This window comes from Bos indicus x Bos taurus, chromosome 4, assembly GCF_003369695.1.
Source record: "Bos indicus x Bos taurus breed Angus x Brahman F1 hybrid chromosome 4, Bos_hybrid_MaternalHap_v2.0, whole genome shotgun sequence".
In the NCBI taxonomy this organism is placed as follows: Eukaryota; Metazoa; Chordata; class Mammalia; order Artiodactyla; family Bovidae; genus Bos; species Bos indicus x Bos taurus.
Window position 1 is genome coordinate 100,016,265 of NC_040079.1, and position 18,284 is coordinate 100,034,548.

At 37.6% G+C, this 18,284-nt stretch overlaps 1 protein-coding gene across 2 annotated transcripts in view; it reads left to right on the forward strand.

The window, feature by feature from the left end:
* THSD7A (thrombospondin type 1 domain containing 7A) overlaps nucleotides 1–18,284 on the forward strand; it is a 475,647-nt gene that overhangs the window by 286,475 nt on the left and 170,888 nt on the right. For both annotated transcript variants that reach the window (XM_027540050.1, XM_027540049.1), the window contains exons 5-6: nucleotides 14,353–14,508; nucleotides 15,835–16,047. In XM_027540050.1, coding sequence (XP_027395851.1) covers nucleotides 14,353–14,508; nucleotides 15,835–16,047 — 369 coding nt within the window. The remainder of the gene's footprint in view (nucleotides 1–14,352; nucleotides 14,509–15,834; nucleotides 16,048–18,284) is intronic.

The window sequence follows — 18,284 nt, forward strand, 5'->3', positions numbered from 1 at the left end:
CTTTTCTTGGAGATAAAGAAATAAGTCTTTAAAGAAATAATTTTGGTTAAATGAGATCAAAAGGGTGGGGCCCTGATCCAATAGGTCTGGGAAGAGGAAGACACCAGTGATGAGCACACAGAGAAAAGATGGTGTGAGGAGGGTGAAAGGCCACCAGAAGAGAGGCCTCAGGGACCCTGCCTGCACCCCTGTCTAGGACTTGCAGTCTCCAGAACTGTGAGCAAATACGCTGCTCACAGACACCTCCTCTGTGGTATCTTGTTACGGCAGCCCCTGCAGACTGTCACCCTTGATCATCAGAACAGTTCTATTTGGAGGAGCTCAGCTCTGCAGGGCTGGTTGCAGGCCTTCTTTGATTAGATGTTCTGACTTTTTAATAGCTGTTTTTGAAACAATAGTTGCAGTTCTTTGAAATTCTAACTGCTAAGGTTCTCTGTCATTATATTGTGGATAACAATACACGCTCCAAACATCTGCTTATTGTAATTTACAGTATTTGTTAATGTTTTCATTAGGTTAGGGGCATGGTAAATGGGAATTTCAGTCAATAATACTGTGGAAGATTTTAGTGTAACTTTTATATAGATTATTCTCCAACAGGTCCTGTTTAAAAAAAAAAAAGGTGGGGAAAAAAAAAAAAAAACAAAAAAACCTCTGTATCTGCAGTTACAACAGATGGTACATCCCCATGGTAGGAGAGTGATGTCCTCATCAAGCTGTTGATAAAGTTTGTGAAATTTAAATCCTAACATGATTGGCATTGCCATGAAGATATATATTTTGAACAGTCCCATGTATTTTTAAATGTCCTTGTTTTGTAGGAATAAGGGTCACCAAGAGAAATTACCTGACATATGCTTGTCCCTATAAATACTTAACAGTGTTTTATTTGAGTCAAGACACAAGGATAGTTGTTCTCTAGGCAATATGGCATTGTGAGCATAGGCATATGGATCTCTCTCTGTAGTTCCCTAAATTGACCACTCAGAGTCCATAAATAGAGAACAACCTGCATCAGTCAGCCCTTGAAACCAGGAGAGAGCTCATTCAGTGGCTAGACGCTTAAAGCAGTTTCTGTGTGCTAAGATGATAATGATATAGGATTGAGGCAACAGAGGCACCAGGGCAAAGGAACAACCCCTGTGAGATGGAGTTAAATTCCTAAGAGAAGTAGGAAGGGATCTGGCAGTCCTGTCCCTGACACCAACAGAGCAGAGTGAAGGCTGGAAGCAAAAACAGTAATAAGCCCATCACTTGGTGCCCACGGCACACCAGCTGGAGGGTGGGTGGAGTCCTTTATAGAGGGAAGATGGCTTTCTTAGAAGTCTGCCCAGTCTGTCCAGTTGACAGCGCCAATGGTGTTCATGGACTAGCTCTTTTCGCCACCATCAGTCTCCTCAATACCCGTAATTAAAAAGTTAAAACTAGAATATATAGCTGAGAAGAAAAGAAAGAAAAAGGTTCTCTTCTTATTTTAATCTGGACCTAAGTTATTCTTTACTGGAATATTTGGGAACAACCTTATCTAAATGTATGAAATGTATTCAGTGCACCTTTTACTTGACTGTTAAACCAAGATGCAAACTCGCACAGCCACTATGGAGAACAGTGTGGAGATTCCTTAAAAAACTGGAAATAAAACTGCCATACGACCCAGCAATCCCACTTCTGGGCATACACACTGAGGAAACCAGAATTGAAAGAGACACATGTACCCCAATGTTCATCGCAGCACTGTTTATAATAGCCAGGACATGGAAGCAACCTAGGTGTCCATCAGCAGATGAATGGATAAGAAAGCTGAGGTACATATACACAATGGAATATTACTCAGCCATTAAAAAGAATACATTTGAATCAGTTCTAATGAGGTGGATGAAACTGGAGCCAATTATACAGAGTGAAGTAAGCCAGAAAGAAAAACACCAATACAGTGTACTAACATGGAATTTAGAAAGATGGTAACAGTAACCCTGTATGTGAGACAGCAAAAGAGACACAGATGTATAGAACTTGTCTTTTGGACTCTGTGGGAAAGGGCGAGGGTGGGATGATTTGGGAGAATGGCATTGAAATATGTATATTATCATCTGTGAAATAAATCGCCAGTCCAGGTTCGATGCATGAGACAGGGTGCTCAGGGCTGGTGCACTGGGATGACCCAGAGGGATGGGGTGGGGAGGGAGGTGGGAGGGGGGTTCAGGATGGGGAACACTTGTACACGCCTGGTGGATTCATGTTGATGTATGGCAAAACCAATACAATATTGTAAAGTAATTAGCCTCCAATTAAAATAAATAAATTTATATTAAAAAAAACCAAACAAGATCGAGTGAGTCTAGAGGAGCTTCCCTAGTGATTCAGTAGTAAAGAATCTACCTGCCAGTGCAGGATATGTGAATTTGATCCCAGGGTCAGGAAGAGCCCCTGAAGAAGGGAAATGGCTTAGTATTTTTTTCTGGGAAATCCTAAAGTTTTTTTTTTCTGGGAAATACTAAATGGCTTTAGTATTTTTTCCTGGGAAATCCCGTGGACAGAGGAGCCTGGTGGGCTACCGTCCGTGGGGTCACAAAGAATGGAACAGGACTGAGCAACTAAACAACAACATAGCAAGCCTAGAGTTTAACCCCCAAAGATTAAACAGATAAATTAGATAAATGTAAATATACCACAATTTCAAACACAGGGACCATTCAAATAGCTTTGTTCTGAAACTGTCTAATATAAGAAAAAAAAAATCGGATAATGTTTTGTGACCTCAGTCAAATGTTTTGATTTGATTCGAGGGGTTATCCAAACGACAAAGACAAACAAGCACAAAGAGGAGGCGAGTTAGGTCAAACAGGATGGGCTGGGGATGAAAATCGTGCCTATCAGTTCATAAGCTGCATAGAAGCAGTGATAGGTCCATCAGATACTGAAAATATTAATCATGGTGTAGAAAATGAACTCAAGACGTGTGCTTCGTAAATAAAGTATATGTCTTGTGTTAATTTAAGAAATGATTAATCCAAAACAGTAGCTCTATAATGAATTAATCATAGCCAGAAAGGACTGGCAGTGAGCTTCAAAGTACATTAAATACTGAGAGATAATTCTCAACCATCATTTTAAATATGGTTGCAAAATTGATTAAAGTGTAAGTACATTATCTTACAAACAATGCCTTCTATTATTAAAAAGAAAATAGGTTTCATGTCCTCATTAACTATAGCAGCCTATGAAAGATAAAAGAAATTTTCTGTGATAAAGTTTAGTACAAGAACATCTTCAAAAAGCTTTAAGCAGTTGCTGATACAAGTAGAATTTGATTAATTTTCAGAATAAAGCAAAGACTTTATTTGCTTGACATAAGTTCTTTATTGTGCCTCTAGCTGACATGTAAGTGGATGTGGAGTAGACCATCAGTAGAAGCTTCATGGAATTAAAAGTACTTTGGTTACGTAGACCCTAAATTACTAACACATACTTATAATAAGAAAAACAAATCATCGTTGCCACTGCCATTGACCGTCTAGCACCCTTGGGCAAAAGGTTCCCAATACAATGGCAGGGCTTTGCACAGAGTTGGCATCTAATACATATTTTAACACATTGAACAAAATAAGAACAAAGGAAAGGGAAGCCATTTGTAACTGATTTTATTTATAGATCTTTGGAATCTCTTTCATTATCAGGCACCTTTGTATTTAATAATGGTGTTTGGTCAGTTCCTACACAGAAACCAAGACTTAAACCCAAGAGAATTTCCCTGTATTTGTGAATTTGCAATCAAATAAGCTTGTTTGAAGAAACAATGCTATTTTAAGAAAAAGATAAGATTTTCAGGGAAGGCAATGGATAATGAATACTGTATCAGGAGACTTTATGTAAAATGCGTAGCCATTTTGCTAAATGGATGAATGAATTATTAAACCTATTGCATTTTTCTCAACCTTTGAACCTTAATATATCTTTTGAATGACTCAGAGGAGGCATATCATTGAACATACAGATTTTTTTTATGAACATACAGATTTGAAAACATGCTGGTTGTGAAATCTGTCATTTAAAATGTTTTGAGATTTTTTTTTTTTTGAGATTCAAAATATATATTTTAATGATAAAAAGTTTAAAATAACACATTTGGTATATTTTTAAGCATTAGAACAAAACTTATTTAGCTTTAAAATTGTTGTATTAAAAAAAGATGAGAATCTAAAATGTTGCTTATTAAAATACTGAGGACTCATTTGCCAGATGAATATCACTCCCAATTTCTTCTGTCACCCCCACAGCAGTAACTAAATAGACTGTTTAAGAAATATATTATGTCTCCTAGTCAAGCCACACTTTATATTATAGACTTCCAGCAGTTTGGGGTAAAAAATGGAGGAAGAACATGTCTTCTACTAATTGTCATATCATAGTATATAGCAAAATGGGTCAGGGCATAGTTGCTAAAGTCAGATATCAGCTCCCACTAATTAGCTGTGTGACCTTAGGCAAGTTACTTAATCTCTGTGTGCCTCAGTTTCCTCATCTTCAAACTTGAGGTTACTACAGTTGTACCTACTTCATGAGATTGCTGTGATGATTAAAAGAATTTAGTGAATTCAATTTAAGTATTTACTATTATTATTATCAATATAAGTATAGAACATCCCATGTTAATAGTAATTTACTAATAATTGGATATCCAGTTCTTGATACCTTGTAGAATGAAAATTTAGTTTCATTCCCAACTGATGTTTGAAAGTCACATTGATTTTCACTCATTGGCCACAAAGGCTGATGTTGGATTATCTTGATAGCCTCATTTTACTGTTATGACTTCCCTGGTGCCTCAGATGGTAAAGAATCCACTTGCAATGCAGGAGAACCATTTTTAGTCCTTGGGTTGGGAACATCCCCTGAAGAAGGGAATGGCTACCCTCTCCAATATTCTTGCCTGGAGAATTCTATGGACAGAGGAGCCTGGTGGGCCACAGGGATCATGAAGACTTGGACATGACTGAGCAACTGTCACTTTCCCTGTTATGACATATATACATAATATTAATAATCCGCATTAACTGTATTTTAATACATTATGGCCTATTTTAGATGTATTCGCCTGTGTGTGTGTGTATGTGTGTGTGTGTGTGTGTGTGTTTACTGAAACTTTCTCATTTATCCTTCCAAGATCACTTTGGGTAGTACTTAGAAGTATACACTGAAGATCATGGAGCCAGACTGCATGAATGTGGATCTAACTCTCTTTCCTAGATATATGACTTTGGGAAAGTTACTTAACCTTTCCATACTCAGTTTCCCCATTTGGGAATAATTATCCACTGCCACCACCCCAAAGACAGATAACTGAAATACCTATCCCATGGGGTTTTGTGAAAATTATATGACTTAATATTTGTTAAGTACTTGGGGGACCATAACATTGCCTGCTGCTGCTGCTGCTGCTGCTAAGTCGCTTCAGTCGTGTCCGACTCTGTGCGACCTCATAGACGGCAGCCCACCAGGCCCCGCCGTCCCTGGGATTCTCCAGGCAAGAACACTGGAGTGGGTTGCCATTTCCTTCTCCAATGCATGAAAGAGAAAAGTGAAAGTGAAATCACTCAGTCGTGTCTGACTCTTCTCGACCCCATGGACTGCAGCCTAATAGGCTCCTCCGTCCAGGGATTTTCCAGGCAAGAGTACTGGAGTGGGGTGCCGTTGCCTTCTCCGTAACATTGCCTAGCACATAGTAAATGCCAGTAAGCGTTTGTTATTAAATAAGTCATATGCACTCCATCCACAGGTGGGGCTCCTATTCTAAATCTGATGTTTGACATTCTTTGCTTTTTATTACATATTTTACCTGTCCATGCTTTTCAGCCAGAGACCACCAGGAACATACTTGTGTTTGAACAAGTTGGATTTATTACTTTTTGCAGCAAGGATGCACTCACACTTGGGCAAAGCCATGGCATCTCAGTAGGAGTGTCAGAAAGCACTTATATTAGCATTTGGGCTTCAGTTAAGTAATTATTTTAGGGGAGTTTAAATAAGTGGACTTTGCTACGGATTGAATGCTATAAGGAGGCAGGTGTGATTCTATAAACAGGTTTATCTTAACCTTACTGGAAAGTAGCAAAGACTAGAGGGAGACCAAAACTGTAATAGATAAAGAGGCAAACCTCACTCTTAATTAGCTGGGACATGGGAATAGTTGATATTTTGGTGGTTCCTATGGTGACCTTGTTTTCACTTAGACAATGAAGTAGTCTTATTTTTTGTCGTACTCCATCAGAGCCTAGCTGAAAAGACCAAGCCAGTTCACAGACAATGGTGGCCACTCCCTCTTTTTCAGACACATATTTATCCCCAAACATGATGATAATGCTTGCTTTTTAAAACTTTATATGAGTAGTATCATTTTGTATATATTCTTCTTTGGTTTGCTTTCTTCACACTGATACACTTGTGCATTTCATCTTAGTGGTAATTGTACTATAGTTGATTTGCACCTCTGTATAACATTGTATTGACACAGTAGTATGGACACCATCATTTAAAATCCATTCCCTTTTTTGTTGGACACCTGAGTGTTATTCCTAGATATTTTCAGTTATAAACAATGCTGCAATGACAATTCTTGTAAATATTTCCTGAGGTAAATGATGTCTGATGACTTTTTCCAAGGTATATACCTGGGAGTAAGCCTGTCTTCAAACATTTGAGAAGAATATTCCAAGTTATTTTCCCAAATGTTGAAAACAACATAGTTTTCTAGAAGTGGTGTTTAACTGTTGTTGTGGCTGCTTCACATCTTCTTCAGCGCTTGGTTTGGCAAACATATAAGTTTTTGGATAAACTAGTAGATATAAAATGTCATTTCAGATTTTATTTTTCTATTAACCCTCATAGTCTTTGACTTTTAGTGGTCTATCCTCTTGTATTCATTTCTTCCATCTTATTCTCTTTGTTCCATTTTTTTCTGTTTCTTTGTTTCTTCTTTCTTGCCTTCCTTTAAATGTATTACAACAGTTTTGTTATTGTTATGTTGTTTCCCTTGGTTTAGAAGTTATATATTCTGATCCTATTTATGTAAAGAGATTACCTTAAAATATTAAAGTCCAGACCCAAATGAATATAATCTATAATTAATATGCTAACCTTGCCAAGGGCTGTAAACTATTTTACCTCTGAGTACCTTTCACCAGCTTACATATTATATAGTCTTGTATTTTATTTCTATATTGCTATTTGTAACTGTCTGTATTAGATTTCTATAACTACTATAACAAATGACCACAAACTGGATGTTTTATCTTCTAGTTCTGTAGGTCAGAAGTCTGACATGGGTCTCACTTGACTAAAATCAGGGCTTTGGTAGAGCCATATTCCTTTCTAGAGGCTCTAATGAACACTTGTTTCCTTGCTCATTCGGATTGTTGGCAGAATTCAGTTTTCCGCATTTGGAGAACCAAGATCTCTGTTTCCTTGTTAGTTGTTAGTTGGGGACTGTCCCCAGCTTCTAGAGACCATATTCTTTGGCTTTTATCCCTTTCCTCCAAAGACAGAAATGGCAAATCCTCTCATGCTTTGAAACTCTGCTCTTCCTTATCCCATCTCTCCTTTCTGACCAGCTGGGAAAGGTTCTCTGCTTTTCAGGACTCATGTGGTTAGATTAGGCTGATTTCAATAATCCAGGATACTTTCCTCATCTCAGGGCTTGAACCCTGAATCACATCTGTAAAGTCCTTTTTCCCATTAAGATAATGTATTCACAGATTCCAAGGATTAAGGCATACGATCTTTAGGAGACCACTGTTCTGCCTTCCACACTCTCTGTTTAAACATCAATTATGCTTTTACAGTTGGTGTTTGCTCTTACTCACGTTTAATATTTTCTTTGGTCACTGTTCCATCTGCCATCTTAGTCCCTGCTTTTCTGTTCACTTCCCTTTGTATGAGAAAAAAATCCTTTAGAAATGTCCTTAATGATGGCCTGTTTAGTTAAACTTGCATGTTCTGACTGAAAATGCCCTCCTTTGTCCCTGGTAATTAAAGAAATCTAGATATGCAGGTTCGATGACTTAGGATCAGTAATGCCCCAAAGGAAAGGCCAGCTTTAGGATTCTGGTACTATACAGGATTTGTGCTCTGGATCTGGGGAATCATTTGAGGATTTTCCTTTCTTATGATCCCAGTTATAAAGTTGAAAAGTTTTATTTTTAAAATAACATATAGGCTTCTGCTTCCAGGAAGATAGAGAAGATGTAATTTTTCCTAATTCTCTCACTAAATTAAAAAAAAAAAATCCTTTAGTAAACAGACCATAAAATGACTCTGAAAGATGGAGAAGGAGGCAGACAAGCTAGAGATTTTAAAACTCAAGAAAAGACAAATGCTGAGTTCCCTTGGTGTATCTTTTCCTCCCATGTCTCAGACTTGGAGTGAGAGAAGAAAATCACCCAGAAACGCCTGTGGGAGCAGATTTTGAAAGGATCCAGCAGATACCTATTCAGGCAATGTTAGAATTTGCTTCCAACACCATATGAAAATTAAAATGTATTCTCTATCTATAAAAAACTAAACATGTAAGAAGGAATGATACTGGTTGGTAGAGTGGATTAAAAAATATGACCCAACTATACACATTCAACAAGAAACCTCAAATATAGCAATAGCCCAGGTTGAGAGTAAATAATGAAAAACAATAAATCATGAAAATATTATTCAAAGAAAAGCAGGAACGGGGTATATTACTATCAGACAAATTAGATGTCAAAGCAAAGAAAATTACCAGAAAACTACTGTAACTCACTGAATATGGAACAGGAAACTTCTATCCAGACAGCAGTAAAAGAAGGAACAAACAGCAAGCTAGTAGGACCAAAAGGAAGCTGCAGCCCAAAATCCCTCATAAATACAGATACAGAATCCCATAGCAAAATATTAGCCAACAGAATTCAGTTATACATTCCAAGAATTGAAGACTGGGACCAAGGACAGTTTACTCAGGGAAACATGGCCAGTTCAGTATTGGAAAAATCAGTTCATATAATCCACCACGTTAACAGCCTAATGAGCAAAAGTTCACACGATAATATCAGTCAGTGGGGAAAAAGAACTGAGCAAAATTTACCACCCATTTATCATAAAAACTCTCAGAAAAATAGGACTAGAGAGAAACATCCTCGACTTGGTAAAGATCATGTACCAAAACCTATAGCTAATGTTATACTTAATGGCGGAAGACTGAATTCTTTCCCTGTAAGATTAAGAACAAAGTGGGTGTAGACAGTCTTGTAGCTACATCACTCTAATCTCTCTCTACTTTACGGCAGTTCCTTTTTTTCTGTGTGTCGTCACATGGCCTTCTCATAAGGACAACAGTCATTGGATTTAATTAAGACTTACCTGAGTCCAGTAGGACCTCATTAGCTAATTATTGCAGTGACCCTATATCCAAATAAGGTCATGTTCTGAGCTTCTGCTAAGTCACTTCAGTCGTGTCCGACTCTGTGTGACCCCATAGACGGCAGCCCCCCGGGCTCCCCCATCCCTGGGATTCTCCAGGCAAGAACACTGGAGTGGGTTGCCATTTCCTTCTCCAATGCATGAAAGTGAAGTTGCTCAGTCGTGTCCGACTCTTAGCGACCCCACAGACTGCAGCCTAGCAGGCTCCACCGTCCATGGGCTTCTAGAAGACACGAATTTGAGGCAGGGTGGAGAGGGAAATACTATTCGACCCAGTACATGTACCCTAGCTGTATCAATATCAATATTCTGGTTGTGGTATTATACTATAGTTTTGTGAGATCTAATGGGAGAAACTGGGTAAAGGATATGTAGGATCTCTGTGAAATTACAATTTCATGTGAATCTATACTTATCTCAGAATAAGACACTTAATTTGAAAAAAATTACATATTCACTATTCTTAGGGATTATACAAAAAGTATATTTTCACAATACCATATTGGCCTCATTACTGGAAACAAATGATTAAGTTTATCTCCTATAAGGAATTTTTGTCTATTGTAATACTCTATACAAATGCAAAATGTTTCAGACCTACAAAAATTGCTAAGTCTAGAAAATATTCTTTTATGACCTTGTGAAGCATACAGAGTACATATAATTATTTTTTTTAATTTTATTTTATTTTTAAACTTTACATAATTGTAAAAACCCTTTAAGTCATATGAGAACAATAAAATATCTCCTTTATTTTCAAGAGATCAACAATAAGACTTTAAAAAATCTAATGTATACTTCTTTGGACCTTATACTGGAAGAACAGTTTCTTAATAATTTCTAATAAAATTATATAAGAATGATGACTGGGCCATGCTAAAAAATTCATTTCTCAGTGTTTGAGAATAAGGGATCAGCAATAAATGCTATATTATGTAATATAAAACTGTAGGAGTTATATCTCACAGATTAATCTAGAACCTAATAAGATCTTCTGTGTCTGTTCTTTACTTCATTATTGAATCACACTGAATTCAGATAAATCTTGAGCCATTGCAAAAAATAAAAAAATACAGCTTTTGAAGAGTTCGGCTCATACCTGTGATTTACATTAATCAGCATATACTGTTTGAAGGCATAGAGTTGACTCTGCTGAACCTATGTTTCTCACTACCCAAACCTCCTCTTACTTTCCCTGATGGTTTCATCCTGGTTACCTCCACTGGTCAGTCTGTATATTGGGCATGAGGCTTGAAGTGGTAGCCCCAATTTGCCACCTCTTTGTATGCCAGGGAAGGTGTAAGACAGAACCCAATCAGTTAGATCAACAATTGTGTGATTCATATTTGTAAAACTGGCTGAATACATTTATTTACAGTATCTTTTTTTAAATAAAAAAACTGAAAATGCAAAAAACAAAACAAAACAAAACAAAACAGCATATACCAGATAAGAAAATCTACAGTGAAAATCACCAAAGGAATAGAATCATACACAAATACATATTCTCCACTGTGTTTATTTGATTAATGAAAGATAGATAGAAAGTTGTCTGTGAAATTGAGGCTTTTATCAATGGAAAAAAATGCACAGTGTGAAAGTTGTGAATTAAGTTTTATTTGGGGCAAAATGAGGACTATAGCCCAGGAGACAGCATTTTAGATACCTCTGAGAAACCTCCAAAGAGGTAGGGGAGAAGGTCAGTGTGTGTGTGTGTATGTGTGTGTGTGTGTATATATATATATATAAAATTTTGATGAAGGAAATACGTGCGATCAGGCACACATTTTTTGCAGAAGGTTGCTGCTAATCATAATGAGCAGATGTCACTCTAAAGGATTTTAGTGTTTTTCTAGATATGAGGAGATGCAAGAAGTGGGCTCATAAAATCTTCTGAAGCTGTCTATCTGAAAGCCTGTCCTGTTAGTTTTACCCAGAGCACAGAGTGCCTCCTTCTGGGTCTCCACACTGAACCCCTTTCAGAGTGTGTTGAAGGTCAGCTGTCACAGAAGCTTGTGTTTAATCCTTGAAGAGGCAGATGGCAAGTGCCAATTTTTAGTTGGCACTGTTTTTCAAGAACTGTATTATCTCTGTGCTGAGTTGGCCAGCTTAGCAGAAGATTGTTAAGCATATTTTGCTTCAAGAAATACTTCCTTAAGCCTTTATTCATCATATTTCTTTTAGTAGTTAAAGAATTGTGAGTTATTATTCTTCTTTGTTTACTCAAAATACACTGTTAAAATTAAACTTTAGAAAAATGGCCAGGAATTAATGTTTTTATCTGTTTCCTTAATTAAAAAAAAAAAAACCTTGTTTCCTCCTAAAGTTTTCAACTTTCTATATAAAATAAATTTCTTCAGGCTTTAATAGTTCTCACAATTGTATACTTTCCAACTCTAATTTCCAAAACTGTATGATAACACCGAACCATAAAGTTACTTTTAGTTCACTGAAAATAAAACACAGAGACTTTTCAAGTAAGTATACATATAAGCACTAATTTAAATCTGCCTGCAATGCAGGAGACCAGGATTTGATCCCTGAGTCACGAAGATCCCCTGGAGAAGGAAACGGCCATCAACTCCAGTACTCTTGCCTGGAGAATCCCATGGACAGAGGAGCCTGGTGGGCTACAGTCCATGGGGTCACAAAGAGTCAGACATGATTGAAGGACTAAAACTTTCACTGAAAGATTCCACAAATGAAGGAATTACGTTAACTTGAAGTTGTAGGAGTTTTTCTATGTATTATAGACTTACGTTAGTCAAGGTTCTCTGGAGAAACAGAACCAATAGGTTGTATATAAGTACATTATAGGAATCGGCTCCCAGAATCCTGGGAAGAAGGCCACTGGTGTACTTTCTGGTTTCCCAGAACCAGGAATTCTGATGTCCAAGAGCAGAAGATAGATATCCCAGATGAAGAAGAGGAAAAATGGACCTTCCTTCACTTTTTTGTTCTATTCAGACCTCAGTGGGTTGAATGATGCCCCACCCACAGTGGTGAGGAAAGTCTGCTTTAGTCTACTGATTCAAATGCCAGTCTCTTCCAGAAGTGACCTCACAGACACACCCAGAAACAGTGCTTCACCTTCCCTTAGCCCAGGCAAGTTGCCACATGAAATCAACCATCCCAAGATTCTTATGCCTGTAAGAATATTAAAAACAAATCATTTTATGTGAGATACATATTATCAGTGTCATTTTTTTTTATATTCAGACAAATGAAGCATTTATTTCTGTATTTTCTGTCATTACTGTGCCAAGGTCTTTCACTGTTGGAAAGCAATCCAGTTAATCATTTTTGGCTTTGGCTAATGTTACGATACAAATTAGTAGCAATTCTGAAAACCTAAGTGAGAATGCTCATGGTGCTCATGTTAAGCAAGTTAGGGATGCCCAGTCATTTATTTTCACTTCATTGTGTATGGGAGGGGAGAAGGGGAGGGCTATGACTCAGAAGGGAGGGAAATAAGTACTTCTTGGAGGAAAACTCTGTAGAATATTTTTCAGAACTGAAAAATGTGGCAGAAAGAGGAGTTAATATACTAGCCTTTATGATTGTGTGTGTTTCTGTATGTAGAAAGTTGAGGGATATGCAAGTACCTAAGTTTGCTTTAATATTTAAACTACAAGTAGATATGTTGAATATTTTTATTTAAAAGTTGGGATATTATAGTTTAAAATATTTTATTTTCTCTATGAACATCTATATGCAATCCCATGTAATTGGAATTTGATAGTCCTTAACGTGGGCTTCCCTGCTGGTTCAGCTGGTAAAGAATTTGCCTGCAATGCGGAGGACCTGGGTTCAATGGGTTGGGATGATCCCCTGGAGAAGGGAAAGGCTACCCACTCCAGTATTCTGGCCTGAAGAATTCCATGGACTGTATTGTCCATGGGGTCACAAAGAGTCAAACACTACTGAGTGATTTTCACTTCACTTTTACATAAAGAACCTAAGAGTTAAATCTCTTATTATGTCAGGCTTTTTGTGCTACATGGATGGGCTTTTCAGAGTACCAGACTATAACAGAAGCTAGCTGTCATTAAAGGAAATGTGTGTCTAAGACATTTGCTTCTTTAAATTTTTATGACAGTAGTAAACTTGATTCTCTTCTGATGTCTTTATAGCTTCAAGTATCTTTCTCACTTAGTCATTTTTAACCAGAACTATGGACACCATCTGACATTAACTGTCAAATGTATGTGTTGTACAAAATAGCCAAATTGCAGTCATCAAAGGAAGAAAGAAGCATGGGCTAGCAGTATTTATCCACAGTTCATTGATCAACTCATGAACATACATGGACAGTTATAAATTAGTCCCTTTAGCAGTTCTGAGCTTTGGATCACATACGCAGGTGCTGTACTCTTGAAAGTTCTGGAAAGTACCTGGTGAGTCATGCAGTTGGAGATACAGATGCCCCATTTGGTCCTTCATCATATCCACCAGGTACCTTTCTGTGGGCCAAAACAGAGACTATTGTGCCACAAGGCACTCAGTGGAGATTTTCCATAGACATTTATTTCCCCTCCTACTCTGTTCAGTCCTCCAAAGTAAATTCTACATTTTTAGAATCTGACTATAAAATTTTAGAAATAAAATTAGCCATAAGTATTGTTTTATTGGCTAGGAATATTAGACTCAGCATTATTAATTGCATAGTGGTGAAGCTGAAGATTAAACAGTTTTAGGACTTCTAGCCCAGTTTCCTTTGATGACACCACATTGCTTCCTTTTCCCCCTTCTCCTCCTTTTATTCTCAGGATGGAGCTGAGAAGCATTGAAGTAATGTCCTTGTGACACTTCTCTAAGCATTTTTCCTTCTTCATACACATAGAAGAATCATATTATTGACCAGTACTATGTTTAATGCTTAAGGGATCTCTCTTTGTCTCCAAACAGCCCCAAAACCAGTGGACTTGAAATCATGCACTGGCCCTGTCCCCAACACGACACAGCTGTGCCACATTCCCTGTCCTATTGAATGTGAGGTTTCACCTTGGACAGCTTGGGGACCTTGTACTTATGAAAACTGTAATGACCAGCAAGGCAAAAAAGGTATGTAATACTAAAATGGCATGCTTGAAACTCCCATCAATGGAGTCAAACCATGAATTATTAACAAACGCTGCTGCGTGTTCCTGTGATCATTTGTTGACAGTATTTTCTAGAATGGCTAAAGAGTACTGATTACAAAAGAAGTATAAACCCACTCTGGTAATGACACCAGAAGATAAAAACTGCAGAATGTAGGCGAGATGCTTATTATTTTAGACAACAGATGGAGAACATCTAAGGCAGTTGGTGCAGTGGTTAAGATGAGCTATGGTGTCATACTGACCTGAATTGGGAAACCTGTTCTGTCCTCTACTGTTTAGATAAGTTAATTAATGTAAGTCTTTATCCCCTCATCTGTAAAAGTGATGTAATCTGATCTGGCACCCATGTTTTCTTTAAAGATCCAAGGAGATAAAACATAAAGCATTTATTTCATTGCCTGACCCATAGCTAGTACCTAATAAATAGAACTCCTTATTATTTTAAGATGAGAAAATAATGACTATTACTTTTATGATGCAAATGTTATATCTGAAAAAAGTAAAATAAATGCAGTTGTTTCTCATGTGGTAGGCACGGTAGAGTGATTTTTCACATGATCTAGTAATTGAAAACACTTTTCTATTTTGTGTCAAAGAACAGCTTTCTAGTGATTCTAGTATGTTCACTTAGTAATGGACAGACTTACTAATTTTATCATACAGTGTCAGACAAGGCAACACTTAGGTGCTATTAAAGCACAGAGCAGGTCTTTGAATACTCCTCATTAGAACCCAGATGTATTATATCCCTAATTCAAATTTCTGGGGAGTCTAAAATCAACTAAGGCTCAAAGAGACAATTTCCTGAGATCAACCAACTTCTCAGAGGTTCCTTTTCAAGTTTAACCACATAAGCCTGTTGAGGAATTCAAAGTAATACCACTTTTATTGGGATCATGAATATTTCTGAATGGATTGAGATTTTATGGTGTCTTTGGAGATTTCATTGTCTTTGAACATTTTATAACTACAGACTTTCCAAATTAACCAAAAGCAAAATCTCCTCTCTCTTTTTCTCTCTCTCCAGCTCTTTTCTTGCTTTATTTTTACTATAGTAACCTAACACTAAAAGTCCCTCTTTGGCCATTTGTTCATTCATGTATTCATCTAATAAATTATTAATGAGCTCCCATTAAACTAGAGTTTGGGGATACACTAGTGAATAAAGCACATATGAATTTTACCCTTTACCTTCACCCTGCTTTAACTTAGGGTTTCATTCAGCCTTCTGAAATATTCAACCCATGATGGTAACAAAGGATATTTTCCTTCCCCAACAATTCAGGTTTCAAACTGAGGAAGCGGCGCATCACCAATGAGCCCACTGGAGGCTCTGGAGGCACTGGGAACTGCCCTCACTTACTGGAAGCCATTCCCTGTGAGGAGCCATCCTGCTATGACTGGAAAGCGGTGAGGCTCGGCGACTGTGAACCAGATAATGGCAAGGAGTGCGGTCCAGGCACGCAAGTTCAAGAGGTTGTGTGCATCAACAGTGATGGTAAGAAAGATTATCTGTCCTCCTTTTATTTTATGGTTGTTTTGTTTGGCCCTGGAGAAATACTTTTCCTTGTGTTAAAATATCATGTCTTCTCGCGGCATAGCTGGTTCTGTTTACAAACACAGAAATAGCTGCCCCTTCCATCCTTTCTTCTTTCCTTCCTCTTTCTTCTCTTTCTTTCATTTTTTCTGATGGTGGCTGTGGGGAGGGTCTTTAAACAATCACAGGGTATTTTCACTTTTAAAATAAGTAACATGCAATAAGAAGCCATCATCAAGACAAGGTGTAAAAACAATGAGAGGTAACATTTTTCTAAGATTTTTTAATTTGCCATAGAAAGTGATATGTAAATAAAGAAGAGTTGTTAGCTTTGGTTGACTTGATTTGAGAAGCCTTCATCTCCCACCCTTAGTGTGTCTTAGTAATGATTACCAAGCCATGATTCCTGTTGCAGCCTAGAGTTCCTCCTGAATCAACCTTCTGAACTCTGGGACTCTCCCTTCCAGGAATGTCATAGAGCCCCCCTGGGTGAGGATTTTCCACAAAGTTCTCTTCTTGAACCATAGGAATGACCCAGGACTTTACAACTGATTTTTGTTTGATAAAATATATTGCCTTGCTCTCAGCCTTGACTGAAGATTTTTGCATCCTTTCCAAGCGTGATGCTGCTGTTTCAGGGAGATTCCCCCTGACTCTTTAGCAATCCCTGAATTACACTTAGGAAACACAGAACTCCCCCAGACGTAGTGTAAATCTCTGAAAAATTGTCTCTAAGGTCCCTTCCAACTCTGGAATCCTGTGACTGCACATCAGAGCAGCGTGAGCACCACGCCGCAGGGTCCCATGGATGACAGTTGCCGCTCTTTACAGCATGCGCAGAAACGTTCTGGTGCCCCCGCAGGGCCACTGGAACATCTGGTAACCGTCATGATTCCTTCTATCCTATTTCCTTCCAGCAAACAGAATCTTTTCCTCGTGTGACTCAATCACTGCTCAGTAGAGAAGGATACTCTCTGGGGTAAGAGACTGACAAGCACTGCCAGGACTGAGAAATGAGCCTTTCAACTTTGAAATGTGCAGTGTTGTCTTTGTCTGGTGTCTCAGGTGGTCGAGCAGGACCGCATCAGGTAAAATCTGAACCGGCACTGGAGGCTGGAAGGTGAATGTGAAGGGGATTAGAGCTCCAGATACTTGACAGTGAATGTTGCTCTTTTCTCTGTAGATATAATTAGTTATGATACATCCTCTCTTTAGCTTGTACCCAGTTCTACTCTAAAGGGAAAGAAAAGAGGATTAACATCTAGGAGAAAGGACACAAATGGAACGCATCCTGCTATGTTTATAAACCCACTTCAAATCCTGATTTCAATCAAATGACACTACATTACCATGTGAGTTGCTGGAAAAGCAGTAAGGGTCATATTTATTTTAGCATCATTAGTAACTCCCTTAATGATACTGCTTCTTGATTCCTTTTCCTCAATTTAAATAATTTTTCTTAACCTCCTAGAGACCTAGGGAGAAACTGGGATCCCAAGTATTATTAAAAGTATATCTGTGTGGGCTAGGATGAAAACAGCTCTAAGATGAAAAGTTAATTATGCATGGAACTTCCAGCTAAATGTTATAAAATGAAAAATCAGATCTTACATATCGCAGTGGTCTTCCTGGATGTTTGTACAAATTGAATACATTTGAAATATACTAGAGGAGCTGACTATTTTAAAAACATTAGTGATTAATTTTGTCAGGTAAAAAAATATTTTGTAGGACAATCACTTCCCAAATTTTCTTATGGAACGTTGAGACAAGCAGACAAATGAGTTAGCTATGTCTAGTTACATTCAAAAATAATGTATGTCATAATCTGAAATACAAGTTGATAACTCAGTATACATAAGGCAGATTTCACTTTGTCCACCAAACAAAGACAATGAATTTTAAAAGGTAAGAAATGTGTTACTGAAATTCAGTTTGTTATTATTGTTCTTTATCAGGACATCTCCTCTGTCATTATGTTTTACTCCCTGACATATATTAGTTGTAGGGCAACTCAATACTTTAGCTGGCTTAACTCCAGAGATGTATAAAATCAAGAGAATCTTTTATTATAAATCCTAGAGCTGTTCAAATTTATTATACCTGAAAAATAATTGCACTGCTAGAATCAGCTCAAAAGCTGGGGACCTGTAAGTGCTATACGAGTATTATCATGGTCATCTGGTAAAGTGTTTAGC